The sequence below is a fragment of the Symphalangus syndactylus genome, chromosome 5 (genome assembly GCF_028878055.3).
Source record: "Symphalangus syndactylus isolate Jambi chromosome 5, NHGRI_mSymSyn1-v2.1_pri, whole genome shotgun sequence".
Classification (NCBI taxonomy): domain Eukaryota; kingdom Metazoa; phylum Chordata; class Mammalia; order Primates; family Hylobatidae; genus Symphalangus; species Symphalangus syndactylus.
Genome location: NC_072427.2, coordinates 16,663,684 through 16,687,176, shown reverse-complemented (window position 1 = coordinate 16,687,176; position 23,493 = coordinate 16,663,684). Strand labels below are relative to the sequence as shown.

The window sequence follows — 23,493 nt, the reverse complement described above, 5'->3', positions numbered from 1 at the left end:
GCTGGTGGGCCAAGGGTGATAATAAAACCCAGCTCTCCTTATGTGTCAGGCCATTTGCTAAGTACATGTATCTCTTTCAATCCACACACCAGCCCAACAGCTCTGACACTGCCACGTTGTGCAGATGAGACCGAGGCCTGGGCATGTGGGTGCCTTGTCTAAGAAACTGAAACCAGACCTGCTGGACTCCAGGATTCCAGCCTGCGGAGCTGGCCGTGAGTGTCTGTTGGAGGTGACTCCTAAGGACCCCTGCAGCTGTTCCCACCTTCTCCCCTTCCCCTCAGCCTTGGATATTCAACTGGGCCTTGCAGGGCAGAGGCTGAGCCACAATGGGGCTCCATTTGTCAAGAAATGCTCACCAGGGCCAATGTGTGCGTGGAGCTGCGCTGGTCCCAGGCCTTCTCAGAGTTGGCCCTAACTGTCCTCTGCCCCAGGTGACATGGAGGGCACAGCCCCCACTTTATGAGCCTGGCAAAGCTGTCTCCACCCCCATGGCTTGCCTGCTCATCAGCCCAGCCCCTCCTTGTGTGCTGCTCTAGAAAACAACCTCTTTATGCATTGGTACCTGCACCCCACTCCACCCTTCCACCACGGAAGACGGTGGGTCGTGCCCTTGGCCAGTGAAGGGTGGCACCAGGTCTAGGACCCTACGCTTGCTGCCTTCACTGCACAGACCTGTCCCACATTGTCCCGGGTATCCCAGGTGTTCCTGTGGGGTGGGAAGAGGGGCACGGCCAGCACCCTGCACCCTTGCCTCATGTTAAGGAGGGTGCTCCCTGGAGAGCACTCTCTGCGCTCTGCCAGGGCCCCTCTCCCCACTCTCTGCGGGAGCACTGGGTCCACAGCTGCCCACCCTCCACCTCCTGATGCCTCCCCACCACCCAGCATCTCCAGCTGCCATCAGAATAGGGATAAAAGGAGCCCTGCAAACCGCCCAGCTAGCTCAGTCGATAGAGCATGAAAAGGAGCCCGGAGTCCTGCAGGCAGACACGGAGGCACAGGTGCAGGGCACCTGCAGGAAGGGCCAGCAGGCTGGGCACATCTCCCCTCCTGTGCTCTGGGGTCCCAGGCTCCACGGTGCTCCGCATGCACCCAGCTTCCCCCTACCCGGCCTCCCCAGCTGCTGTGTTGACCCACTCCTGCTTTAGTTTAGTAATGAGTCTCACTCATCTAGAAATCCTTTTTTTACATTTTCTCTTAGAAAAAAATATACAGATCTGCTGCCCTGTTGATTCCTCAGATTTAGGGTCTTTAGGGAAAGGTGAAAGAGGGTACAGGGCGGCCCCCAGCAAGGCCGTTCATTGTCCATCGAGAGCTTCTGCTCATCTGGCCCTGGAGCTGGGCTTCCCTGAGATCAGCCCCAGGGCCCTGGGCGACAGGCGCCATGCCAGGCCTAGGGCGGGGTTGGCATGAGGGGCAGGGGCTGGGAGGTGCTCAGTCAGCCTGAGTCATCAGGAACTAGACTGGCTCACAGGCGGAGAGAACATGGGCTGGAGACTTTGTCCTTGAGGGGAGGACACTGGTGCCTCCGGCTCCAGGAATGGAGGCCCTGCCACCAGCTGCTGGGATGGACATACGTGGGCACCTTGCATGGGGGCCGGGTGACTTCAAAGGCTGGGGACTATTTGCTGTTTTCTGTGAACCACTGGAGCACCACCTCCTTGTTCTCCTTCACCCACTTGATGTTGGCTCTCGTCTTCTCCAGGGCTTGCTCCAGGGCCCGGGTGCCTGAGCCGAAGCCTGTTTCCTCGTTGTCCTTCTTGAACTGCTCCAGCTGCCAGAAAAACAAAAGATTCTCAGCCCGGGCTTGGTCCCTAACACAGCCTTGAGAAGGAGCTCTCTCAGGCCTCTGGCTTTCCACTCCCACTTTAGAGTCCCCATGGATGGGACCACATCCTGTTCCAGGGATAGGGAGGACATCCACCTTGCTCCCGGGCAAAGTCCTTGTCAACACAGAGGTTGCAAAATGACAATCCCAGGCAAAACCTGGCTCAGGGAGATTCTGGCCTTCATGTGTAATATTTTATTATAATATCAATCCAATCAAGAGAGTAGAGAGGGGCTAATGAAGCAACCAGCCAAATCTAAAATGTGGACATTTCTATACCACAAATGATCCAGTTGCTTCAATAAATAAATGGTTTTTTTTTAAAAAAATACTCCTACAAATTAGAAGAGTTATCAGTCCTGGAGGTTCTAGCCAGGCAATCAGCCAAGAGAATGAAATGAAAGGAATCCAGAAAGGAAGAAGTAAAACTATGTGTATGACATGTTTGCATACATAAAACTTTAAGGAATCCATTAAAAAAACTATCAGAACAAATGATTTCTGCAAGGTTGCAGGATACAAGAGCAATACACAAAGATCAATTGTATTCCTATATACTAGCAGTGAAAACCTTAAAATGAAATTAAGAAAACAATCCCATGTACGATAGCATCAACAAGAATAAAATATTTAGGAATAAATTTGACAAAATAAGTGCAAGACTGGTATGCCGAAAACTACAAAACATTTTTGAAAGAAATTAAAGAACACCTAAGTAAAAAGAAAAAAGACCCAAATAAATCTGTGTCCATGGACTGGAAGATTTAGCATTATTAAGATGGCAGTAGTCCCCATATTGGTCTAGAGATTCAATCCCATCAAAATTTTAACTGCTTTTTTTTTTTTTTTTTGCAGAAATTGATAAATGATCCTAAAATGCATAAGAAATTGCAAGGGACCCAGAAGAGCCAAAACAAAACTGAAAAAGAACACAGTTGGCCAGCCTGGGCAAGATGGTGAAACCCTGTCTCTGCAGAAAAATACAGAACATTAGCCGGGCATGGTGGCATGTGCCTATAGTCCCATCTACTCAGGAGGCTGAGGTGGAGGGATCACCTGAGCCTGTGAAGTTGAGGCTGCAGTGAGCTGTGATCTCACCACTGTACTCCAGCCTGGGTGACAGAGTGAGACCTTTTCTCAAAAAAAAAAAAAAGCAAATTGGAGGACTCACACTTCCCGATTTTAAAACTCACTACAAAACTACAGTGATCAGGACAGTATGGTGCAGGCATAAGAATGCAAATATAGATCAATGAAATAGAATTGAGAATCCAAAAACAAACCCTTACATTTACAGTCAATTGATTTTCAACAAGGTTGCCAAGACCTTTCAGTGGGAGAAGAACAGTCTTTTCAACAAATAGGACTTGGACAACTGGATATCCACATGCAAAAGGAATGAAGTTGGACCCCAACCTCATATCATATACAAATATTAAGTCAAAATAGATCAAATGCCTACGTTTGAGTGAAAACATAATAACACTTTTTTTTTTTTTTTTTTTTTTTTTTTTTTTTTTGAGGCAGAGTCTTGCTCTGTCACCCAGGCTAGAGTGCAGTGGTGCGATCTCGGCTCACTGCAAATCCGCCTCCCCGGTTCAAGCAATTCTCCTGCCTCAGCCCACCAAGTAGCTGGGATTACAGGCACCCGCCACCACACCCAGCTAATTTTTGTATTTTTTAGTAGGGACGGGGTTTCACCATCTTGGCCAGGCTGGTCTTGAACTCCTGACCTCATGATCCACCTGCCTCGGCCTCCCAAAGTGCTGGGATTACAGGCATGAGCCACCATGCCCGGCCAATAAAACTCTTAGAAAAAACATTGTCAGGTCTTTTGTGGGTTTGAAAATTTTTTTCGAAATAAACATAGGTATAAATCTTCATGATCTTGGGTTAGACAATAGTTTCTTAGATATGCCACATAAAGTATAAGCAACCAAGGGAAAAAAAAAACAGATAAATAGGATTCCATCAAGATTTAAAACTTTTGGTTATCAAAAGACCTATCGAGTGAGTGAAAAGAAAGTCCATAGAATGGGAGAAATACTTGCAAACCTTATCTCTGATTAAGAGTCTAATATTCAGAATATATAAAGAACTCTTACAATAAAAAAACAACCTAATTTTAAAATAGCAAAAGACTGGGCACAGTGGCACATGCCTGTAATCCCAGCTACTCAGAAGGCTGAAGTGGGAGTGTTGCTTGAGCCCAGGAATTTAAGGACAGCCTAGGCAACATAGTAAGACCCTCTCTCGAAAAGAAAAATAGTCAGTCTTACCCATTTCTCCAAAGGTACACAAATGTGTATAAGGCCAATAAGCACATGCAATATTCAACATCATGTCATTACTCATTAGGGAGATACAACTGAAAACCATAATGATACCACTTCCTACCCACTAGATGAGTATACTTAAAAAAGAGGGAAAGGGAGATAAGTGTAGACACAGAGCAATTAGAACCCTCACGTGATACATTGCTAATAGGAATGGACAATGGTACGGTTGCTTTGGAAAACATTTTGTCAGTTTCTCAAAAAGTTAAACACAGAGTAACCAAATGACCCAGCAATTCCGCTCCTAGATGTATACCCAAGATAAATTAAAACATGTTTGTACAAAATTTGCACATGAAGGTCCATGATATTCATAATAGCCAGAAGACTGAAACGACCCAAAAGGCCATGAATGATGAGCTGAAAACAAAATGTGGTACATCCATGTAATGGAACATTATTCAGCCATAAAAAGGAATGATCCCTGCTACCACATGCATGAATCTTGAAAACATTAGACTAAGTGAAAGAAGGCAGACAGACACAAAAAGGCCATGTATATATGATTCCATTTTATGAACATCCAGAATAGGTAATAAATCCATAGAGACAGAAAGTATATTAGTGGTTGCCACGGGCTGAGGGGACCAGGTAGGAACAAGGAGTGACTGCTAATGAGTATAAGGTTTCTTTTTGGCGTAATAAAAATGTTCTGAAATTAGACAGTAGTGATGGTTGTACCACGTGGTTTTTTTTTGTTTGGTTTGGTTTTGGTTTTTTGAGACAGGGTCTTGCTCTGTCGCCCAGGCTGGAATGCAGTGGCACCATCTCGGCTCACTGCAACCTCTGCCTTCCTGGTTCAAGCGATCTTCTCACCTCAGTCTCCTGAGTAGCTAGGACTACAGGTATGTGCCACCATACCCAGCTTATTTATTTATTAGAGATGAGATCTTACAATATTGACCAGGCTGGTCTCAAACTCCTGGGTTCAAGGGATCCTCCTGCGGTGGCCTCCCAAAGTGCTAGGATTACAGGCATGAAGCACCCCACCCACCCCACCTTGTTAGTTTACTGAAAACCACTTAAAATGGTGAGTTTGATGGTCCATGAATTATATATCAATTTTTTTTTTTTTTTGAGACAGCGTCTCACTCTGTCTCCCAAGCTGGAGTGCAGTGGCACAATCTTGGTTCACTGCAACTTCTGCCTCCTGGGTTCAGGCAATTCTTCTGCCACAGCCTCCCAAGTAGCTGGGACTACAAGCACCCCCCACCACACCCAGCTAATTTCTGTATTTTTAGTAGAGATGGGGTTTCACCATGTTGGCCAGGCTGGTCTGGAACTCCCGATCTCAGGTAATCCGCCCACCTTAGCCTCCCAAAGTGCTGGGACTACAGGCGTGAGCCACCACACCCAGCGAATTATATCCCAATTTTTAAAAAAGACAAACTAACTTAATCCAAGCTGACTTTGTCAAGCTTCTAGTTCAAACATATACATCAATTGTAAAAAGACCTTTTATAAACAACTTAGAAAATTTGAATATGGCTTGGGTATAAGATGATAGTAAGAAGATAATCATTTTCCTGGGTTTGCTAAGGACAGTGTGATAATGTTTTAAGAATGCCTTTATTGCTGGGCGCAGTGGCTCACGCCTGTAATCTCAGTACTTTGGGAGGCTGAGGTGGGTGGATCACTTGAGGTCAAGAGTTCGAGACCGGCCTGGCCAACATGGTAAAACCTTATCTCTACTAAAAATACAAAAATTAGCCGGGTGTGGTGGCGCATGCCTGTAATCCCAGCTACTCGGGAAGCTGAGGCATGAGAATTGATCGAACCCGGGAGGCAGAGGTTGCAGTGAGCCAAGATCGCACCACTGCACCACTCCAGCCTGCATGACAGAGCGAGACTCAGTCTCAAAAAAAAAAAAAAGAAAAAGAAAAGAAAAGTCTGGGCGCCATGGCTCACGCCTGTAATCCCAGCACTTTGGGAGGCTGAGGCGGGCGGATCACGAGGTTGGGAGATCAAGACCACAGTGAAACCCCATCTCTACTAAAAATACAAAAAAATTAGCCAGATGCGGTGGTGGGCGCCTGTAGTCCCAGCTACTCGGGAGGCTGAGGCAGGAGAATGGTGTGAACCCGGGAGGCGGAGCTTGCAGTGAGCCCAGATTGCGCCACTGCACTCCAGCCTGGGTGACAGAGCAAGACTCCATCTCAAAAAAAAAAAAAAAAAAAAAAAGAATGCCTTTATTTTTCATATGACTAAATTATTTAGAGGTAAAATTATTTGGTGTCAGTGATTTGCTTAAAAATTGCCTGCCTGGAAAAAGTACTGGCAAAATGTTGCTAATTGTTGAACCTGGGTAATGGGTACACGGAGGTGCATTATACTACTCTTTCCTTTTGTGCCTATACAAAAACCCCAAGATGAATTTTTTTAAATTGAATTATCAACATTTCCAAAGTCTGGCTGCTCGGCTTCCTCTGTAAATAAGGAAGGCCTGGCGGCGTGGAGCCTGTGCTCCCTCAGGGCCACAGTGGGAGAAGAATGCAGTGCCCCTTTGGCCTGGGAAGGAAGTAGGCAGAGCCCAGGGCTGGGGAATGACTTCTTACCTGCTGCAGCTCATACTCGGTGGAGAATCGTCGTGTCACTCCCTGGATGAGGTTGGAGAAGGAGAACGAGCCACCACCATAACTGCAGGGAGGGACAGAAGTGAACTGTGAGGGAGGCTGGGAACTAAGGAGGCTCATCCTCACACCTACTGGGGAGGGAGCCATGATTACAGAGGAGATGAAATGACACGCCCTGGGAGGCCCCACTAGGAAGTGGGGGAGTCACAGCTTGAACACAGGTCTGACTGTCGAGTCCCTCACTCCCCTCTCTTCTGGAGAATACGCCCAGCCGCCACATTTTCCTTCCAAATGGGAAGAGGGACTGCCCGTACCCCAGCTTGTCTTTCCATTCCTGCCCCACCCTAGCCTCCAGGCTTGGCTGATTTTTGTCCACTCCTGGGCAGTGCCCCTGGCATGCCTTACACGCACAGGCCACCCGCCGGGGCCCCAGCCTTGGCGCTTGCTGTCCCTGTCACCCACTCCACAGACTCACTCATTAAAAAGCTTCTTCCAGTTGCTTTGGACAAAGTCCCAGACCAGACCTTGCCCGATGACGTTGTTGGTAATGCTGATGATGGTAGAGGTGGCATCCTGCTTCCGGATTAAGTCAGGGTTCAGGGTGTAGCTCAGGTACCTAAGAGGGCCAGATGCTGAGTCAGCTACTGCTAATTCAGGTGACTCAGGAGAGAACCTGGACTGTTCCACACACATCACCTATGCCTGCGTCCTCTCAACATCCCCTCGGCCTGCCAGGGGCTGAGGGACCCCTTGGTCCTTCTTCCCTCTGTAGATGGAAAACTGAGTCACCTGAGCAGGGTCACAGAGTCACTGGCTAAGCCAGTGTCATGCCCGACATAGAAATATTTGACAATGAATCAATGAAGGAAGGAGTCCTAGCATCCCAAGCCCTGGCACCAGGTTGGTGGCCACTCCTGTCTTTGACACTGAGGGTGGCCCTTCTTTTCTTTTCTCTTCTCTTTTTTCTTTTCTTTTCTTTCGAGAAGGAGTCTCACTCTGTCGCCCAGGCTGGAGTGCAGTGGAGCGATTTGGGCTCACTGTAACCTTCGCCTGCCGGGTTCAAGTGATTCTCCTGCCTCAGCCTCCCGGGTAGCTGGGATTACAGGCATGTGCCACCACGCCTAGCTAATTTTTGTATTTTTAGTAGAGACGGGGTTTCTCCACGTTGGCCAGGCTGGTCTCGAACTCCTGACCTCAGGTGATCTGTCCACCTCGGCCTCCCAAAGTGCTGGGATTACAGGTGTGAGCCAACACACCCTGCCCAAGGGTGGCTCTTCTTTACTGCATCCAGGTAATGGCATATGAGGCACATGGTGGGAGGTGAGGACCCTCATCCAAGGGCTTGAGGGGGTGCCCAGCTGGACAGCTGAAAGGACGCAGGTCTAGCTACGCCAGAGCCTTTGACAGAAGGGAACACGAGTTGTTGTCAGGTAAAGGCTAAGAGGCCACAGCAGCTAGGAGCAGAGGACATGGACCCAGACCTGAGTCTGGATCTTGTCTCTATCACTTATTAAGGCTTCTGGTCTGCACCGGTTGCTTTGGAAATACTGCCTCCACCTCAACAGGTCTGTGAGGGTCACATGAAGGATCTGGTGAGGAGCGTGGAGGCCTGCCTGTTTCTCCAGTTGGGGAGAAGTTTCTCGCAGTCCCACCCTGCCCCAGGACTCACCTGTTCAGGATCCACACCTCGTTGCTGCAGGCCAGGGCTGCCCGGAGCTTGTCAGCCTCATTGACCAGTGTGGCATTTCGGAACTGCCCCCAGGCGAAGTCCCACTCCTCCTCACCGCCCTGGGCGATAGCGTTGCAGTAGACGGTGGACCGCAGGTTGGGGTGGATCCTGGCGTGGGGTAGGGAGGTCAGGTGTGGAGCAGCAGCGGGGAGGGTGGGACAGGGGTCTGCTGAGGACGGGGCTGTGGGGGGCAGATGAAGACTGGCAGAGGAGGCACAGGGGAGACACTCACGGGTTATTATTGGGGTTCTCCATCCACTGCTTGAAAAGGCCGGAGACCATCTCCTCACACTCTGGAACTCCGTTGGAGCAGGCGGTACTCATGGCGTTAATCTCGTTGTACCTGCCCCAGGGGTGACGCGTGGTTAGCACATCTGGCCAACTCCAGCCAAGATTCACCTCTTGACACACAACCCCAGGCCGGCAGCCTGCCTAAGGCTCTATGGCCTAACTGGCCCTCTGGGCCCCCCTGTATGTGCTTTGTGCCTTGGGCCTGAGGTTCCTTGGTCCCCAAAGCAGTCCAGGACCCAGAAGGGAAGGAACAGGCTCCAGCCCCAGTTTCAACACCTAGAAACTGTATAACCTCAAGCCAGTGGGGTGAGCTAGAGTTTCAGTTTGGGTCTTTGTATAAAGAGGTCCGATGGGCCCACAGGCCAGATGGAGCCTCAGGGCAGGGCCTCCCTGCTCCTGGGTGGGGGTCTCTCCCTGCCTGGTGCCCCCGCATTGAAAGCCTCGGCACAGAACACTGCCAGGATGTTGCCCTTGACTCCCCGGGGTGCCCAGGACCTCCAAACCCATGAGAGGTCCCACTCACTGGTCCATCAGGTTTTCTGGGATCTCCGTCCAGTTGTTGGTATTATTTCTGAAGTGAATGAAGAGGGGTGTGACCTGCTTCTTCAGGTAGTTCTGGGGAAAAGAAAACATGAATCGCATCAAAGACTCATGCTTGACCTGCCTGGAGCCACGGAGCCTCTGATGTTGAAGGGCAGGCGTCGGCAGAGACGTCAGAGGTCAGGGCCTCACCTGAGGCCAAACAGTGCTCAAAGGGGCCCATAGAAGTCTAGAGTTCAAATAACTGAGCTGAGTTTCTTTCTGCTTAAAGCCCTAGTCAGTTCCAATATTCTTTGTCTACGGGTCACCATTTCTTAATATAAAATGTTGGGTTTTCCCTACACAATCATAAATATTCCATGACTTGCTGGGCGCGGTGGCTCATACTTGTAATCCCAGCACTTTGCGAGGCTGAGGCGGGTGGATTACCTGAGTCTAGGAGTTCGAGACCAGCCTGGGCAACATGGTGAAACCGCGTCTCTACTAAAAATATAAAAAAATCAGCTGGGTGTGGCGGTGCACACCTGTAATCCCAGCTACTTGGGAGGCCGAGGCAGGAGAATCGCTTAAACCCGGGAGGCGGAGGTTACAGTGAGCTGTGATCACGCCACTGCACTCCAGCCTGGGTGACAGAGTGAGACTCCATCTCAAAAAACAAAAAAAAAATTCCATGACTTATTGTGGGGAATTTAGAAAACACAGAGAAGCATATGCAGAAAGTAAAACACACCCAGGAGCTCACCAAAACTATAGTTTCCACATTGATGCATTTACACCTTCTTTTTTCTATACTTTTTTCTTTTATACTTAGCATATTCTGCACATGGCTTTTTTCTCCTAACATTGTAGTGTAAGCCCCATCCCATGCTAGTAAAATCCTTTGTGGACTCTGGTTTGAAATGGCAGGTTGATTTCTGTGCCCACCTGGATCCACGTCCAAATGTAAAAGGAATAAACCCCCAATAACAAAGAACAGGAGAGGCAACAACAGATGCAAGGTCAACATAGTTTAGGCAGCTGGGGTGCGCAGAAAGGGAGATGTACCAGGCTTGGCAGAGTGGGAGAATTTGCAACTGAGAATCTGCAGAAGGGGAGACAGAGCAAGGGAACTTGCTGTGACAAGCCTCAGAATTAAAGGGACAAGGCCAGGCATGGTGGCATATGCCTGTAATCCCAGCAGTTTGGGAGGCTGAGGCAGGCGGATCACCTGTGGTCAGGAGTTTGAGAACAGCCTGGCCAACACGGTGAAACCCCGAAGCTACTAAAAATACAAAAATTAGCCAGGCATGGTGACGGGCACCTGTAATCCCAGCGACTCAGGAGGCTGAGGCAGGAGAATCGCTTGAATCCGGGAGGTGGAGGTTGAAGTGAGCCAAGATTGGGCCACTGCGCTCCAGCCTGGGTGACAGAGCAGGATTCTGTCTCAAAAAATAAATTTAAAAAATTAATTAATTAATTAATTAATTAATGGGACAAGTCAGCAAGGGACAGAGGGGAGGTGAGGACTGCAAACAGGAAGATGAAGTCAAAGTCTACAGAAGGAGTCATTCAACCCCCAAGTCCCCACTTCCCTCCTTGTAGAGGGCAGCACCCCTCACCACCCCTATGAGAGAGATTGAACCAGGGGGCTCAGAAAGTGAGGTCACCAAACCACAGTGGGAGGGTTGCTGGATTACAAAGACGGTCAGAGGTGAAAGTTTCCATACTGAAAGGCGGCACCCCAGTTCCCTTCCCTCCTGTGTCCCAGAATGGAGTACTACCAGCCTCATTGCACAAGACAGAGGCTAACTCTGGAAAAACTGCATGGTCTCGAGAGAACAAACCCGTGGATACTAATTTTTGAGGGTCCCCAGTGAAGAGTTACTTGGCCACCCAGTCACCTCGCAATGAGATCCCCCAGACAACACACTCCACCTTCCCATGGCCCTTCCGCTTGCATTTTGTTTGTATCTGTCTCAAATCCAAAGGGGTGGCTCAGCCTCCAACTTGAAAAGAGGCCAAAACAAACACAAAACTCAAGAGGAAACAAGTCAATGGAAAAAAAAAAAAAAGAAAACTTCCTAAGAGCCTGTAATAAATATCCTCTGAGAGTGAAGAGAAGATACTGCATAGGATGCTGGAATCAGAAAGAGCACTTGGAAATTTAAAAATATGATGGAAGAAATAAAAACAATTTCTAGGTGAGGTGGTGTGCAAAGCTGAGGGAACCTCCCAGGGGGCAGAACAAAAAGTCAATAAGCTGGAAAACAGAAGAGAAAAAGAAAACTAGAGGATGAAAGCAAGAGAAATAAGCTGGAGTTACAGGGGTTCCAGAAAGAGATAACTGGAAAAAAGGAAGGGAATAAAGTTTAAAGAAGCAATACAAAATCTTCCAATACTAGATGATGTGAATGCCAGTCCTGATTGGAAAATGTAGGTGGAGACGAGGCCCAAACCAAGGCCCACCAGGACCGAGAGAAGCTCCCAAAGTTTCCAGAAGGGAGGAAAACTGGTCACATTCAAATAACTGGGAATAAGAATGGCTCTGGGCACCTCATCAGCAACATGACAAGCCTGACATCAGTGGAGCAAGACCTTAAACATTCAGAGGAATAATTTCCCACCTTGAAACTTCTAAACTCAGCTGAACGCTCAATCCAGTGTGAGAGTGGAATAAAGACATTTCAGATGGTCTACCCCAGGAAAGCCACCTCTCATGAACCCTTTCTCAAAAACTCCTCGAAGATGTATTCCCCTGAGAGGGAAAAAAATCAAAGAATCCATGGGATGCAGGAAACACAGTAGAGGGAGGCACCTCCAAGCATGGGAGCTGTGTGGCAGCTCTGGAAGAGAGCAGGCAGAATAGGACTCCAGGAGGAGTCCAGTCTCAAAACTGGGCTGGGCACAGTGGCTCACGTCTGTAATCCTAACATTTTGGGAGGCCAAGGAGGGAGGATTGCTTGAAGCCAGGTGTTCCAGACCATCCTGGCCAATACAGAAAGATCCCATCTCTACAAAAAATTAAAAATCTTAAAAATAGCTGAGCATGGTGGTGCACATCTGAGGTCCCAGCTACTGGAGAGACTGAGGCAGGAGGATCCCTTGAGCCCTAGGTATTTGAGGCTGCAGTGAAGCGTGATTGCACCACTGCACTCCAGCTTGGGCAAGAGAGTGAGACCTTGTCTCTAAACAAACACACAAACAAAAACTTGTCCTATTGTGTGATACATTTGTAACTGTGTACAAAAAAGGAAACATAAACATAGTGCTCTACATGGCTCAGCAGAGAATACAATTTAGATAATCACAATAAAGCAAATGCTTAACACTGATTTGACTAAATATTATGATTTAACTACATTAGGAGGATGGGGAATGTGGGGAAAGCAGGTAAGAGGGTTGAAACTTCATTTACCAAAATATCTCATTTACCATAACGGATATTAACAGATAATTGAACTTTTTTTTTCTTTTTTTTTGAGATGGAGTCTTGCTCTATTGCCCAGGCTGGAGTGCAGTAGCACCATCTTGGCTCACTGCAAGCTCCACCTCCCAGGTTCATGCCATTCTCCTGCCTCAGCCTCCCGAGTAGCTGAGACTACAGATGCCCACCACCATGCCTGGCTAATTTTTTGTATTTTTTTTTTTAGTAGAGATGAGGTTTCACCATGTTAGCCAGGATAGTCTCGATCTCCTGACCTCGTGATCCACCTGCCTCGGCCTCCCAAAGTGCTGGGATTACAGGCATGAGCCACTGCACCCAGCCCGATAATTGAACATTTTTTAATGAAAAAATATCTCTTCAAGCATGATTTAATGACTACATATCACACCCTGAAATGGATATTCTACAGTTTAACCAATCTTCAACCTTTCGACATTTAAGTATTTGTGTTTTGTTTGCTTTTTGTCTTTTATGAACTGCTGCAGTGAGCATCCTATGGGTGTAGCTTATTCATTCAGAATAAGCTCAAGTTTCCTTTTGGTCTCCCAAGTGGGAGCCTCGGCCCTCAAATAGGCCCCTATGCTCAGCATTAAAATACTCCAAAGCAGCCAATACCCACATCTGTCTCATAGCACAGGTGGGCTGGCCAGGCAGGTAGAGGCCTGCCCACCTTACAGAGGAGTTAACTGGGTCTAAGAAAGGGTTGCCCAAGGCCACACAGCTGGCAAAAGACAGGTCTTCTGGCCCTCAGCAGGGTGGCCTTTTCTGTGCCTTCTGAAAGCATTAATTCTCCATATTTCAAATCAATACACTTTGCTGAAGTCTCCACGACCTTTAGTTTTTTGCCCCACGCAGCCTCCTCACCTCCGCAGTGCCTGCTCACTCACCTCGATGTCCCTCCGGCTCACTCTCTCATCTGTGTGCTCTCAGGAGAGGACCTGACAAGGCAATCTTTCTTTTTTTTTGGTTTTTTGTTTTGCTTTTGAAGGTTCCCTGACCAGGAGTCCAATAGGCAATAGTCTATAAACTTCCCAATAGTGCACTTTCAGGCACTGGGGCGAACTGGTTCTTGAACCCTGCCATGCGCCTCCGTACCTTCATGGGGCCATAGACCTCGGAGCGGTCGAACATGAGCTTGAAGTAGCTCAGGCTGCTCAGGGCGGCCTCCCAGGGCATGTACTCTGTCTCTTCAATCAGGAAGAGGGTGTTGTTCAGCGCCAGAGTGACAGGGACCTTATGGGCACTGGGAATAAACAGAGGGGCCCAAGTAAAGCACCTCCACCCAGCCCAGCCACAGCCCAGGCCCTCAAAGATGCTCCACATCCCTAGGCCCCCTGTATCTGCTCCTGGAGCCTGAGGTCCCAGATTCCCAACTGAGCCAGCTCAGGCATTTGCCATGGAAAAAGAGCAACATGGCTGCTGGGTGGTGCCACAAACAAGGCCCCACCCTCACCCATTGCCAGTCCCATTCCCTTGCTTATTAACCCCATTTTACAGATGAAGAAACTGAGGCTCAAAGAAGTGAACTGACTTGCCCAAGGTCACACACCTCACGAGAGACAGAGCTGAGATTCAAAAGGGCAAGAAGCCCGTGCTCTTAACTCTGCCCACCTCTTCTGACTTTCTGGGCACTCTAGGCCTTTCTTCCTCCTCTTCCCCCTGCCTGCTGTACACATTTAGCTCACAAATGTCCTTGTCTATGGGTGACATCACTTATGTCCAAGAGCTTAGAGTGCCTCACCCCAAACAGAGTAGGTGCTCAATAAGTACCTGTTTATCCATGCTGCATCCCTCTTGCCCTGTCCAGCCCAGATTTTTGGCACCTAAAACAGTGGCCTGGCACAGTCAGCCTTCAGGAAAAGCTTGGTGCAGCTGGGCACGGTGGCTCACACCTATAATCCCATCCCTTTGGGATGCCAAGGCGGGTGGATCACCTGAGGTCAGGAGTTTGAGACCAGCCTGGTCAACATGGTGAAACCCCATCTCTACTAAAAATGCAAAAATTAGCCAGGCATGGTGGCACATGCCTGTAATCCCAGCTACTTAGGAGGCCGAGAAGGGAGAATCACTTGAACCCAGGAGGCAGAGGTCGTAGTGAGCCAAGATCATGCTACTGCACTCCAGCCCGGGTGACAGAGCAACACCCCATCTCAAAAAAAAAAAAAAAAAAAAAAAGCAGGGGGGCATGGCCAGGCGCCATGGCTCATACCTGTAATCCCAGCACTTTGGGAAGCCAAGGCAGGTGGATCACAAGGTCAGGAGTTCGAGACCAGCCTGACCAATATGGTGAAACCCCATCTCTACTAAAAATACAAAAATTAGCTGGGCATGGTGGTGCACACCTGTAATCCCAGCTACTCGAGAGGCTGAGGCAGAGAATCGCTTGAACCTGGGAGGTGGAGGCTGCAGTGAGCTGAGATCACGCCACTGTACTCCAGCCTGGGCAACAGAGCGAGACTCCGTCTCAAAAACAAACGAACAAACAAACAAAAACAGTTTGGTGCTGTGGAATAGAGGATGGCTTTGGAGTTGGACAAGCCTCTGTCTGGCTGTCATGTGTGACTTCGGGCAAGGTGTCACATTCTACATCTGTGACATGGGTGTGTGGGGACCCAGGGAGGGACGTCCAGGGAGCACAGGAGCTCAGTGCACAGCACCTGGCATGTGGGAAGGGCAGCAGGAGGAGCGGGGCCCTCATTGTGGACTCAGACTTGCTGAAGCCACGAGCTTCTGCAGCTGAGCCAGGAAGCGGAGCACTCACCTGGCCAGGTTGAAGGCGTCATTAATGATCTGTGCCCGATTGATGACAGGGATGGCCTAGAATGCGAAGCACAGCATGTGACCACAGGTTGGCTGTGGGTGGCAGGCCTTGCAGTCTGGTGCCTGTCCTGGGGCAGGGGGCAGGGCGAGGGGTGGCAGACACCCACCAAGTGGTCTGTCTGCAGCTGAGTCTGAATCTTCCTCCAGTTCTCTTCGTCGTAGTTCACCTGGTAATAGCCCGTCACATTGAGGTTCAGCAGGACCCACTCATTGCCTGATGTTCTGAAGAGATTGTTCTGGTCTGTGGAGAGGGATGAGACCTGGGCAGGGCTGCTCAGAGGCCACGGGCTGACCCCTGGACCTCTTGCAAGAGCAGCTGCCCCTGCAGCCTGGCACTACCTCACCCTAAGGCTTCTGGGGTGATGCTAAGGGTGGGGAAAGAAGGGATGAAGAACTGGGCTGCCAGTGGCTTCACAGACCATAAACCCGTGAGGATGACATGCCACCCCAAACCTCAGAACCTGCCCTGCCTCCCGAGGCTCTGCATGGCCAGGCCAGCTGCCAGGCCGCTCACACTCAGCAACCCAGGCTGTTCCTCCTCCTTGCCCTCCTCCACACTCCATCACACCTGTCACCCAAGTGGGAACCACAGGCAGCTCCTCCTCTCCCTTCCCCTCCCATTCACCCAGCTCCCCAGTGCTGCTGTCTCTTCCTGGGGCTTAGTGCCCCTTCCTCCCTGTGGGTCTCCCTCCTCCCTCACTCCTCCCATACTTTGTTTCAGCAGCCAGTGGTCAGGGCCAATAGGTTGCTCATTTCCCACCTGCCCCATCCACTGTCTCCTGCAGCCCCTGGCCCTTGGGGACCAGCTTTATCTCTTGGGCACACCTCTGCCCTAGCCACACTCAGTCCCCACACTCTCTCCTACCTCCATCCCTGGCACTTGCTATTCCCTCTGCCTGGAATTCTTTTCTCTGCCACATTAGCCTGTCTGATTCCTACTCTTCCTCTAAGACTCAGCTCACCTCCTCCAGGAAGCCCTCCCTGACCTCTCCATGAACTTGAATCTCCCTTATTCCTGGCTCCATGTCCGCATACCTCACTAGACCCAACCATACACCCTGAAAGCACTCAGCACAGCACTAGAATGCCTCCAACTTCTTGCCTTCCTTCATCTGTAGCCTTGGCCAAGCCAAAGGACGACTTGTCATGCCCTTCGCTTCCTCAGTGCCTGGCTGAGTAGGGCTGCTCATAACATGTGCCAGGCACTACTTTAAGCATTTTATGTGGATTCTCTCCACTTTTTTTTTTTTTTTTTTTTTTGAGACAGAGTTTCGCTCTTGTTGCCCAGGCTGGAGTGCAATGGTGCGATCTTGGCTCACTGCAACCTCTGCCTCCCAGGTTCAAGCAATTCTCCTGCCCCAGCCTCCAGAGTAGCTGGGATTACAGGCATGCGCCACCACACCTGGATAATTTTGTATTTTTAGTAGAGATGGGGTTTCTCCATGTTGGTCAGACTGGTCTTGAACTCCTGACCCCAGGTGATCCGCTCGCCTCGGCCTCCCAAAGTGCTGGGATCACAGGCGTGAGCCACCATGCCCGGCCTAGGATTCTCTCCTTTAATCCTCACATAACTAATGGAGTATTGCTCTTAGCTTCATTTTATAGATGAGGAACTAGAGACCAGAGAGGGATGGTAACTTGCCCAGAGTCACACAGCGAAGCAGCAGCAAAGTGGAGATTGGAACCAAAGAAGTCAACTCCATTTGTTGAATGAAATGGAATGGCCCATCACAGCCCTCAGAACATGGACCAGGAGCTAGGAGTATGGGGTGGGGGCTGCTGCCCACAAGGCAGGGCCAGATTACCTCTTACATTCATCAGCCAGTAGTCCTGCTGCTGTGTGCCACTTTTGATGGATGTGATGGGCACAATCCACAGGTAGCTGCAATTAAAGAACCAGAGGTGGTGAGAGCTGGCAGTGTGGTCACTGCCAGTGAGGAGCAGCTGCCCAGGCTCCCAGCTTCTGCCCAGCTGTGGCACCGAGTGCCCCTGATCTCCTGGCTCTGGAGGGAGGGTTTGTCTACAGTGGCTGGGGCTGGGACCACAGGAGGCCAGTCCTACTATGGTCCCTTAGTAACCGCCCTCTACCCCACCCACCTGACCATGCCTCAGTGACCCCATCTGCTCACTTGAATTCTGAGGGGCGGGTAACATTGGAATCGGGGTCAAGGAGGAAGTGCTCCTGGGAAAGGGTCCCCGTGCTGGTATCCACCGTGATGACCGGGAAGCCCATCTGCAGGGTCCAGCGGTCCATGATGTTGCGCACGGTGGTGGGGAGTTGGATGGACCGGTTGTTCACAGCCTGTGAGTGGAGCGAGAGGGCGTGGCCATCAGTGGGCTGCCACCCTCCAGTCCCTGCCATCCAGGGCATCTCCTGCAGATTCTCGCCTCGACCCCGGGGGGCCACTTGTATGGGAGGCCTGGGAAGGGCACTGGGCTGGGAGCTGGGAGCCAGGGTACCGTCCAGCTCTGCCTCTCCTCGGCTACTCAGTGCTGGACAAGCTGGAGAACTTCCCAGCATATCTATGTGGCCCCCCATTGTGTGGTCCACCCTGAGGTGTGTATGTCAGGGAGGGGGTGCCCAGGATGCCCATGGCTCTTCCTGAACAACACTGGGAGGATGACAAGAAAGAGGAGACAGAGATGAGGGAAAGCCAGTGTTCGAGTGTCACAGGCAGGGGTGGGGGACGGGGCCCTGGGGGTCACATGAGGGAAGTGCACTCGGACTGGGGTGTGGGGTGGGGCTCAGGGGCACGGTTGTTGTCTTCTTGGATCTTTGCTCATGCGCCTGCCTTGCCTTTGTCATCACAACAGAAAGCCAGCATCATTTGTTAATAACTGAAGAAAGGAATCACCTAAGAACGGGGCCACACAGAGGGCAGAAGAGCATGTGGGGAGGAACCAGCTGGGGGCCACCGGCCGAGGGTCTCAGGAAAGAGGAGTGAGAGGGAGGAGAGCTTGGCTTAGGAGGGAACATAGAGGGGATGTTGGGGCAGGGCAAGGAAGGTAGTCGGGGAGACCCAGGCAATGACAGTGTCATTTTGTCAGCAGCATCTTGGGGTCTGGTGGGTTGGAAATTGCCCAACAGGGACCTGGACCTCAGCTGTGACTCTGTGACAAGATCTTGGGTCTCGCTTCCCTGGTGAGACTGGCCTGGACTGGAAGTGCAGCGGCAACAGTGGGGTAGAAGCTGGATGGGAATTTGGGGCCCGGAACTCTGGAGGGGCTGTCGGTGAGGAGAGGACGTGTCTGTCCTCTGGCTTAAGAGGCTGGCATCGGGCAGAGCTGCAGGGAAGGGGTGGGGGGCAGCTGTCAGGGAGCGGAAATGATGGGGGCAGGATGGAGAGCAGATGGACTCCAACCCCGGGGGAGGCGGAGGAGCGGCGGCCTCTGGGGGAAGGCAGGAGGGTGTGGCAGTCTGAGGGTTTGCCCCACAAACAGGGGCTGTGCGGGGTCTGATGGAGAGGAACTCGAGGCGGGGCAGGGGCAGAGGGCAGAGTTCCTGCTGAGGGTGGTGGAGCTATGTGCAGACACATGCCCGTGGCGCCAGCGGGGGGCACAGGGCAGCCAGGAGTGGGGAGAAGGTTGAATGTCAGGCTCCAGAGTTCCAGGCAGAGGCAGGAACCATGAGGGCAGTTTCCTCACCACCAGGAAGGGGCTCTACAGCTCCCATCAAGGAGCCCGCTTTAGCCTGAGGTCAGTTGCCGGCCAGGACCTCAACCACGGCCTCCCTCAGACACCTCTTGCAAGGAGCCATCCCGGCTTCCACTGCAGGGAGGAGCAACGGAGGCTCCATCCATCCGGCAGGGCTGGTCAGCCGCAGAGCTGGACCCCTTCTCTTACACATGTGCTGCCCCCAGGCACCTTCAGCATCTCAAGACCCCGACAGGATGGCTGCGGAGGGGCTGGCTGCTACTGACCTCCTGCAGGTGGTCCCACAGGTTCAGGTAGATGGTGTTCTGGTAGGCAAAGGTGTGGAGGTAGGACTGTGGAAAGACAGGGCACAGTGAGGGCACAGCTGGAGCCCCCCAGGCTTCCCCTCTGTGGTGGGCTGAGGCCTGGGTCAAGGACCAGGGGCAGAAGGAGACCCACCCTCATGGCTGGCCCAGGGTGCGGTACTCACTGCCAGGCCCTGCTTGAATACGTCCTCGGACAGGAAGCTGGAGAGCATCCTGAGGACTGAGGCGCCCTGGGGTGGGGGTGAGGGGGCGCTCAGAAGGCTGTGCCGAGCCACCAGGACCCTGTGCCCCCAGACTCTAGCTTCAGTGAAGCCCCTCCAGGCCAAGTCCCCACCTCCCTCCCCGTGCCCCACGAGAGAGCGGGCTGCACCTTGCTGTAGGAGATGGAGTCAAACAGCTCACTGATCTGGGCCGGCGTGTTGATCTCCGAGGCGGGAGTGGACAGCGGGTGGGAGGAGGCCAGTGCATCCACGGCCATCACGCTGTACACATCATTCAGCACCATGAGGTCTTTCTGCAAATTCCCCAGGGCCATCAGGAGACTGGCCTGGTAGCGGTGGCCCAGGTCTCTCTCCACGCCTCCTGCACCGGACCCTAGGGCAGCTGGCTCACCAAGTTCCAGGTGGGCTCCGCATAGTCAGCACCCAGGTACTCCACGTAGGAGGCGAAGCCCTCGTTCAGCCATAGGTCATTCCACCACTCTATGGTCACCAGGTTCCCGAACCACTGTGGGGGGAGGGGTCAGCTGGGCAAGCCACACCCAGGCTGGGCACTGAGAATCCCCAGAACTACCCTCCCCAGGGCCGGCCACCTGCCAGGCACAGTGGGGACTTCACCAACACCATCATGATCCCTTCCTGCTGCCCTGCCAGGCGGCACCCTCCTCCCTTCTCAGCAGCCTGGGCGGAGCCTGGACCTGCGCCGTCTCCTCTCGGAGCCCGTTTCCTTCTCCACACTCCCCAAGATGGGGGTCTACCTGGTGGGCCAGCTCATGAGCAATCACAGTGACCACCCGCTCCTTGTTGCTGCTGGAGGAGGACAGCGGGTCGAACAGCAGGGAGTTCTCCCGGTAGGTCACCAGTCCCCAGTTCTCCATGGCGCCGGCGTTGAAGTCGGGCAGGCCAATCTGGTCTGGGGAGGTGAGGCCATTGGCAGGATGGCCTCTGGGAGTGGAGCTCTATCCACTGCCTCCCTCCTCAAGGACCCCTCCTCACCTGATTTTGGGAGTGGGTAGGGTGTGTCATAATGACCAGCAAAGAAGTTAAGGATGGGGCCTGTCACGTTCAGGGCATAATCGCCGTGGCCCGCCGCAATGGCACTGGGCCGGGCCCAGATCCGGATCTGCAAGGTGTGAGGAAGAAGCAGGCCAGGGGCTCCTGTTTGATCCTGGGGCAGGTGGGCTGGGTCCCAGGATCCCTGATGGGCCAGGGCTGGGGGCCAATCAAGCTAAACCTAGAGGCCTGGTCAGCAGAGGGGAACGCTAGGGGGGTCTGGAGGCTGTGGGTACTAGAGAAGGGCCTTTGGAGAATAACAATCATCAGAGCCACCATCTGGCTGGTACTGGTGGGTCAGGGACTCCCTTCATGAAGAGAAACCATTGTTTGCATTTTTCAGGTGCAGAAATGGAGAAGCAGAGAACAAGACACTTGCCTGAAATCACTCAGAGGTGGGATTCAAACCCTGGCCTAACGATTCAGAAACTGGCACAGGGATGAAGAGAACAGGAAGACCCCTCAAGCCGGGGCCAGCCCACGCGAAGGAGAGAAGGGCCCAGCCTCATACCAAGACATCATTGGATGCCTGCCTCTCCACGTGGTCGAACTCACTGACAATGAAGGCCAGCAAGTACGTGGACATCCTGGGCGTGGTGTGGAACTCAGTGACATTCCAGTTGGGGTCTTCTGGAAGTGGGGTGCTGGGACCTGGGCAGGGAGCATGCGTGTGTGAGGATGCACCCTCCTGCCCCACACCCCAGCCCAGGGTGCCTGTCCCCTGGCCGTGTGGCCGCAGGCAGGGCCCACTCACCTTTGGGAAGCATGTTGGACAGGGCCGTCAGGTCCTTGGGGTGGATAAGCGTGATGTTGAACTCAGCCTTCATGGCCGGCTCATCGAAGCATGGGAAGGACTTCCGGGCATCTGCGGCCTGCATCTGTGTTGTGGCCACCACCCTGCCCCAACAGGAAAGTTAGAGGGTGTGCCAGGGCTGGGGGTATGGGAGGGGCTCTGAGGATGCTACCGGGCATGCAAGGAAAGGGGTGCATGGAAAGCTGCCCCAGCCTAACCCCTGCTCCTGCTCCCGTCTCTGCCTCCCCCAGGAGCCAACGGAGCCCTGCTAGGCCAGCTGACTGGTGGGAGTGGGGGCTCCTTCTGGATTCGGGGTGCCAGCAGCCTCTCAGGGACCTCGGGTGAGTTTCTCTCCTCTGAGCCTCGATTTTCCTGTCTGTCAAAGGGACACTCCGTCCCTCATCCCCAGCTCCCCGATGAGGGGTGGGGAAGCCCTCCCAGTTTGGTGCGTTGGCAGCTGCTCTGCCAGCAGCTGGGGGTGAAGCAATGGGCCAATCTCGGGTTCCACAGGGTTCAAAGGCCTGCAAGCTAAGTCCTTTCTTGGCCCTCAGAATCCAGCCTTGCCTCAGCACCTCGGATCCACCCCACCGGGCAGCCCAGACAGAACTCACTTTTTGACATTGCCCTCCGTGTACTCGCTGCGGTAGAAGCCTGCCAGGTCATCTGCCAACTCCCCCTGGAACTCGCTGTCCATCTCATACTGGCTGTCCTTCACCAGGGAGCCCTTGAGGTGCACTACCAGGTACTCGGTGAGCTCCACCAGCTCAGTCCTGTCAATGTCAGGGGGCTGGGAGCCTCCCACACCACGCAGGACCACCCTGTGCCCCTGGCTGAGGGTGTAGTTGAGCTTCTTGCTGTGGATGATGATGACGTCAGTGGCCTCAGTGCAGGTGAAACGGACGGTGCTGGAGCCCTTAAAAACGTACAGGCCCCTGTCATCGGGGGTGAGGTACGGCCTCAGCGTCACCTGGTAGGAATCGGGTTTCAGCGTGTTGGGGAGGCGGTAACGATTCCACGGTTTACTTTGGTCCAAGGTGGTGGCCGAGGTGGGGTTGGTGGTGGCTGAGGTGGAGGGGGTGGTGGAGGCCTCGGGGGAGCTGTTGGCGTTCTTGCTCTTCTCCTGGGAGTACACCACTGACAGTGCGATGATCGTGCACACGGCTGCCACGCCCAGGAGGATCCCCAGGATGCCCAGGGACTTGGAAATGTAGAAGCCCTTGGCCATGGTGATGGTGGGGAGGCGGCCCGGGGAGCCTCAGGCCAGGCAGAGAATGGAGCAGCCCCAGGCCGGGCTTATATCCCCTAAGGGGAGGAGCCCCACAACAGGCAGGCTGGGCAAAAATTAACCAGGGCTCCAACAGATGAAGGTCACTGGACTGGGCAGGGGCGCGCTCCGCCTGGGGAGAGGAGATCCAGGAACGGTGTGTGGAGTTGGGCTCGGGGGTGCCTGCTGGAAGCAAACAGTGTCTGGTTACAGGCTGCAGGCGGCCTGGGATCAGGCCTGAGGGCTGAAGGGCAGGCTTTCGGCTGTGGGCCCAGTGGGCAGAGCAAGCGGCCAGGTGGCATTGCATTGATCTGCTTGAGAGCTGAGAGGGTGGAAACAGCATCAGAACTGAGGTTAGAGTCAGGGAAGGACTTCCCAGGGGCAAGAGGTGGGAGGTGCACAGAGAAGGGGTTCCCGGCTCCTATTAAGAACACACTGGGGTCACCCCTTTGGTTGCATCTCTGGAAGGATGCCAGGGGCTCCTCAGTGACAAGCTCCCAGCCTCCCTTGCATTCCTCAAGAGCAGGGAGTTCCTCCAGGTTCCCCTCCCTGCCCCTTCTTGCCAAATAGTTTTTCCTCCATTATCAGCTCACGGAATAAAATGAAATGAGTTGTTTTGCTTTTTTGCTGAAGGCTTCACCGCTTTCCAGCTGTGACCTTGAGCA

General features: G+C 52.5%; 1 protein-coding gene across 1 annotated transcript; it reads right to left on the bottom strand.

Moving 5' to 3' along the window:
• Positions 1–1,166: 1,166 nt before the first annotated feature.
• ANPEP (alanyl aminopeptidase, membrane) lies at positions 1,167–23,141 on the bottom strand. Its single transcript, XM_055277245.2, has 20 exons — positions 22,176–23,141; positions 21,526–21,668; positions 21,283–21,422; positions 20,715–20,841; positions 20,477–20,631; positions 20,113–20,226; positions 19,871–20,014; positions 19,665–19,730; positions 19,462–19,527; positions 17,671–17,843; positions 17,347–17,423; positions 15,649–15,782; positions 15,483–15,538; positions 13,817–13,964; positions 9,281–9,372; positions 8,699–8,809; positions 8,407–8,574; positions 7,213–7,353; positions 6,720–6,801; positions 1,167–1,774 (listed from the first exon to the last, which is right to left on the bottom strand). Exons 1-20 carry the CDS (start codon positions 22,787–22,789, stop codon positions 1,622–1,624), a joined length of 2,904 nt encoding a protein of 967 aa, XP_055133220.2. The 5' UTR covers positions 22,790–23,141; the 3' UTR covers positions 1,167–1,621.
• Between the last annotated feature and the right edge of the window lie 352 nt (positions 23,142–23,493).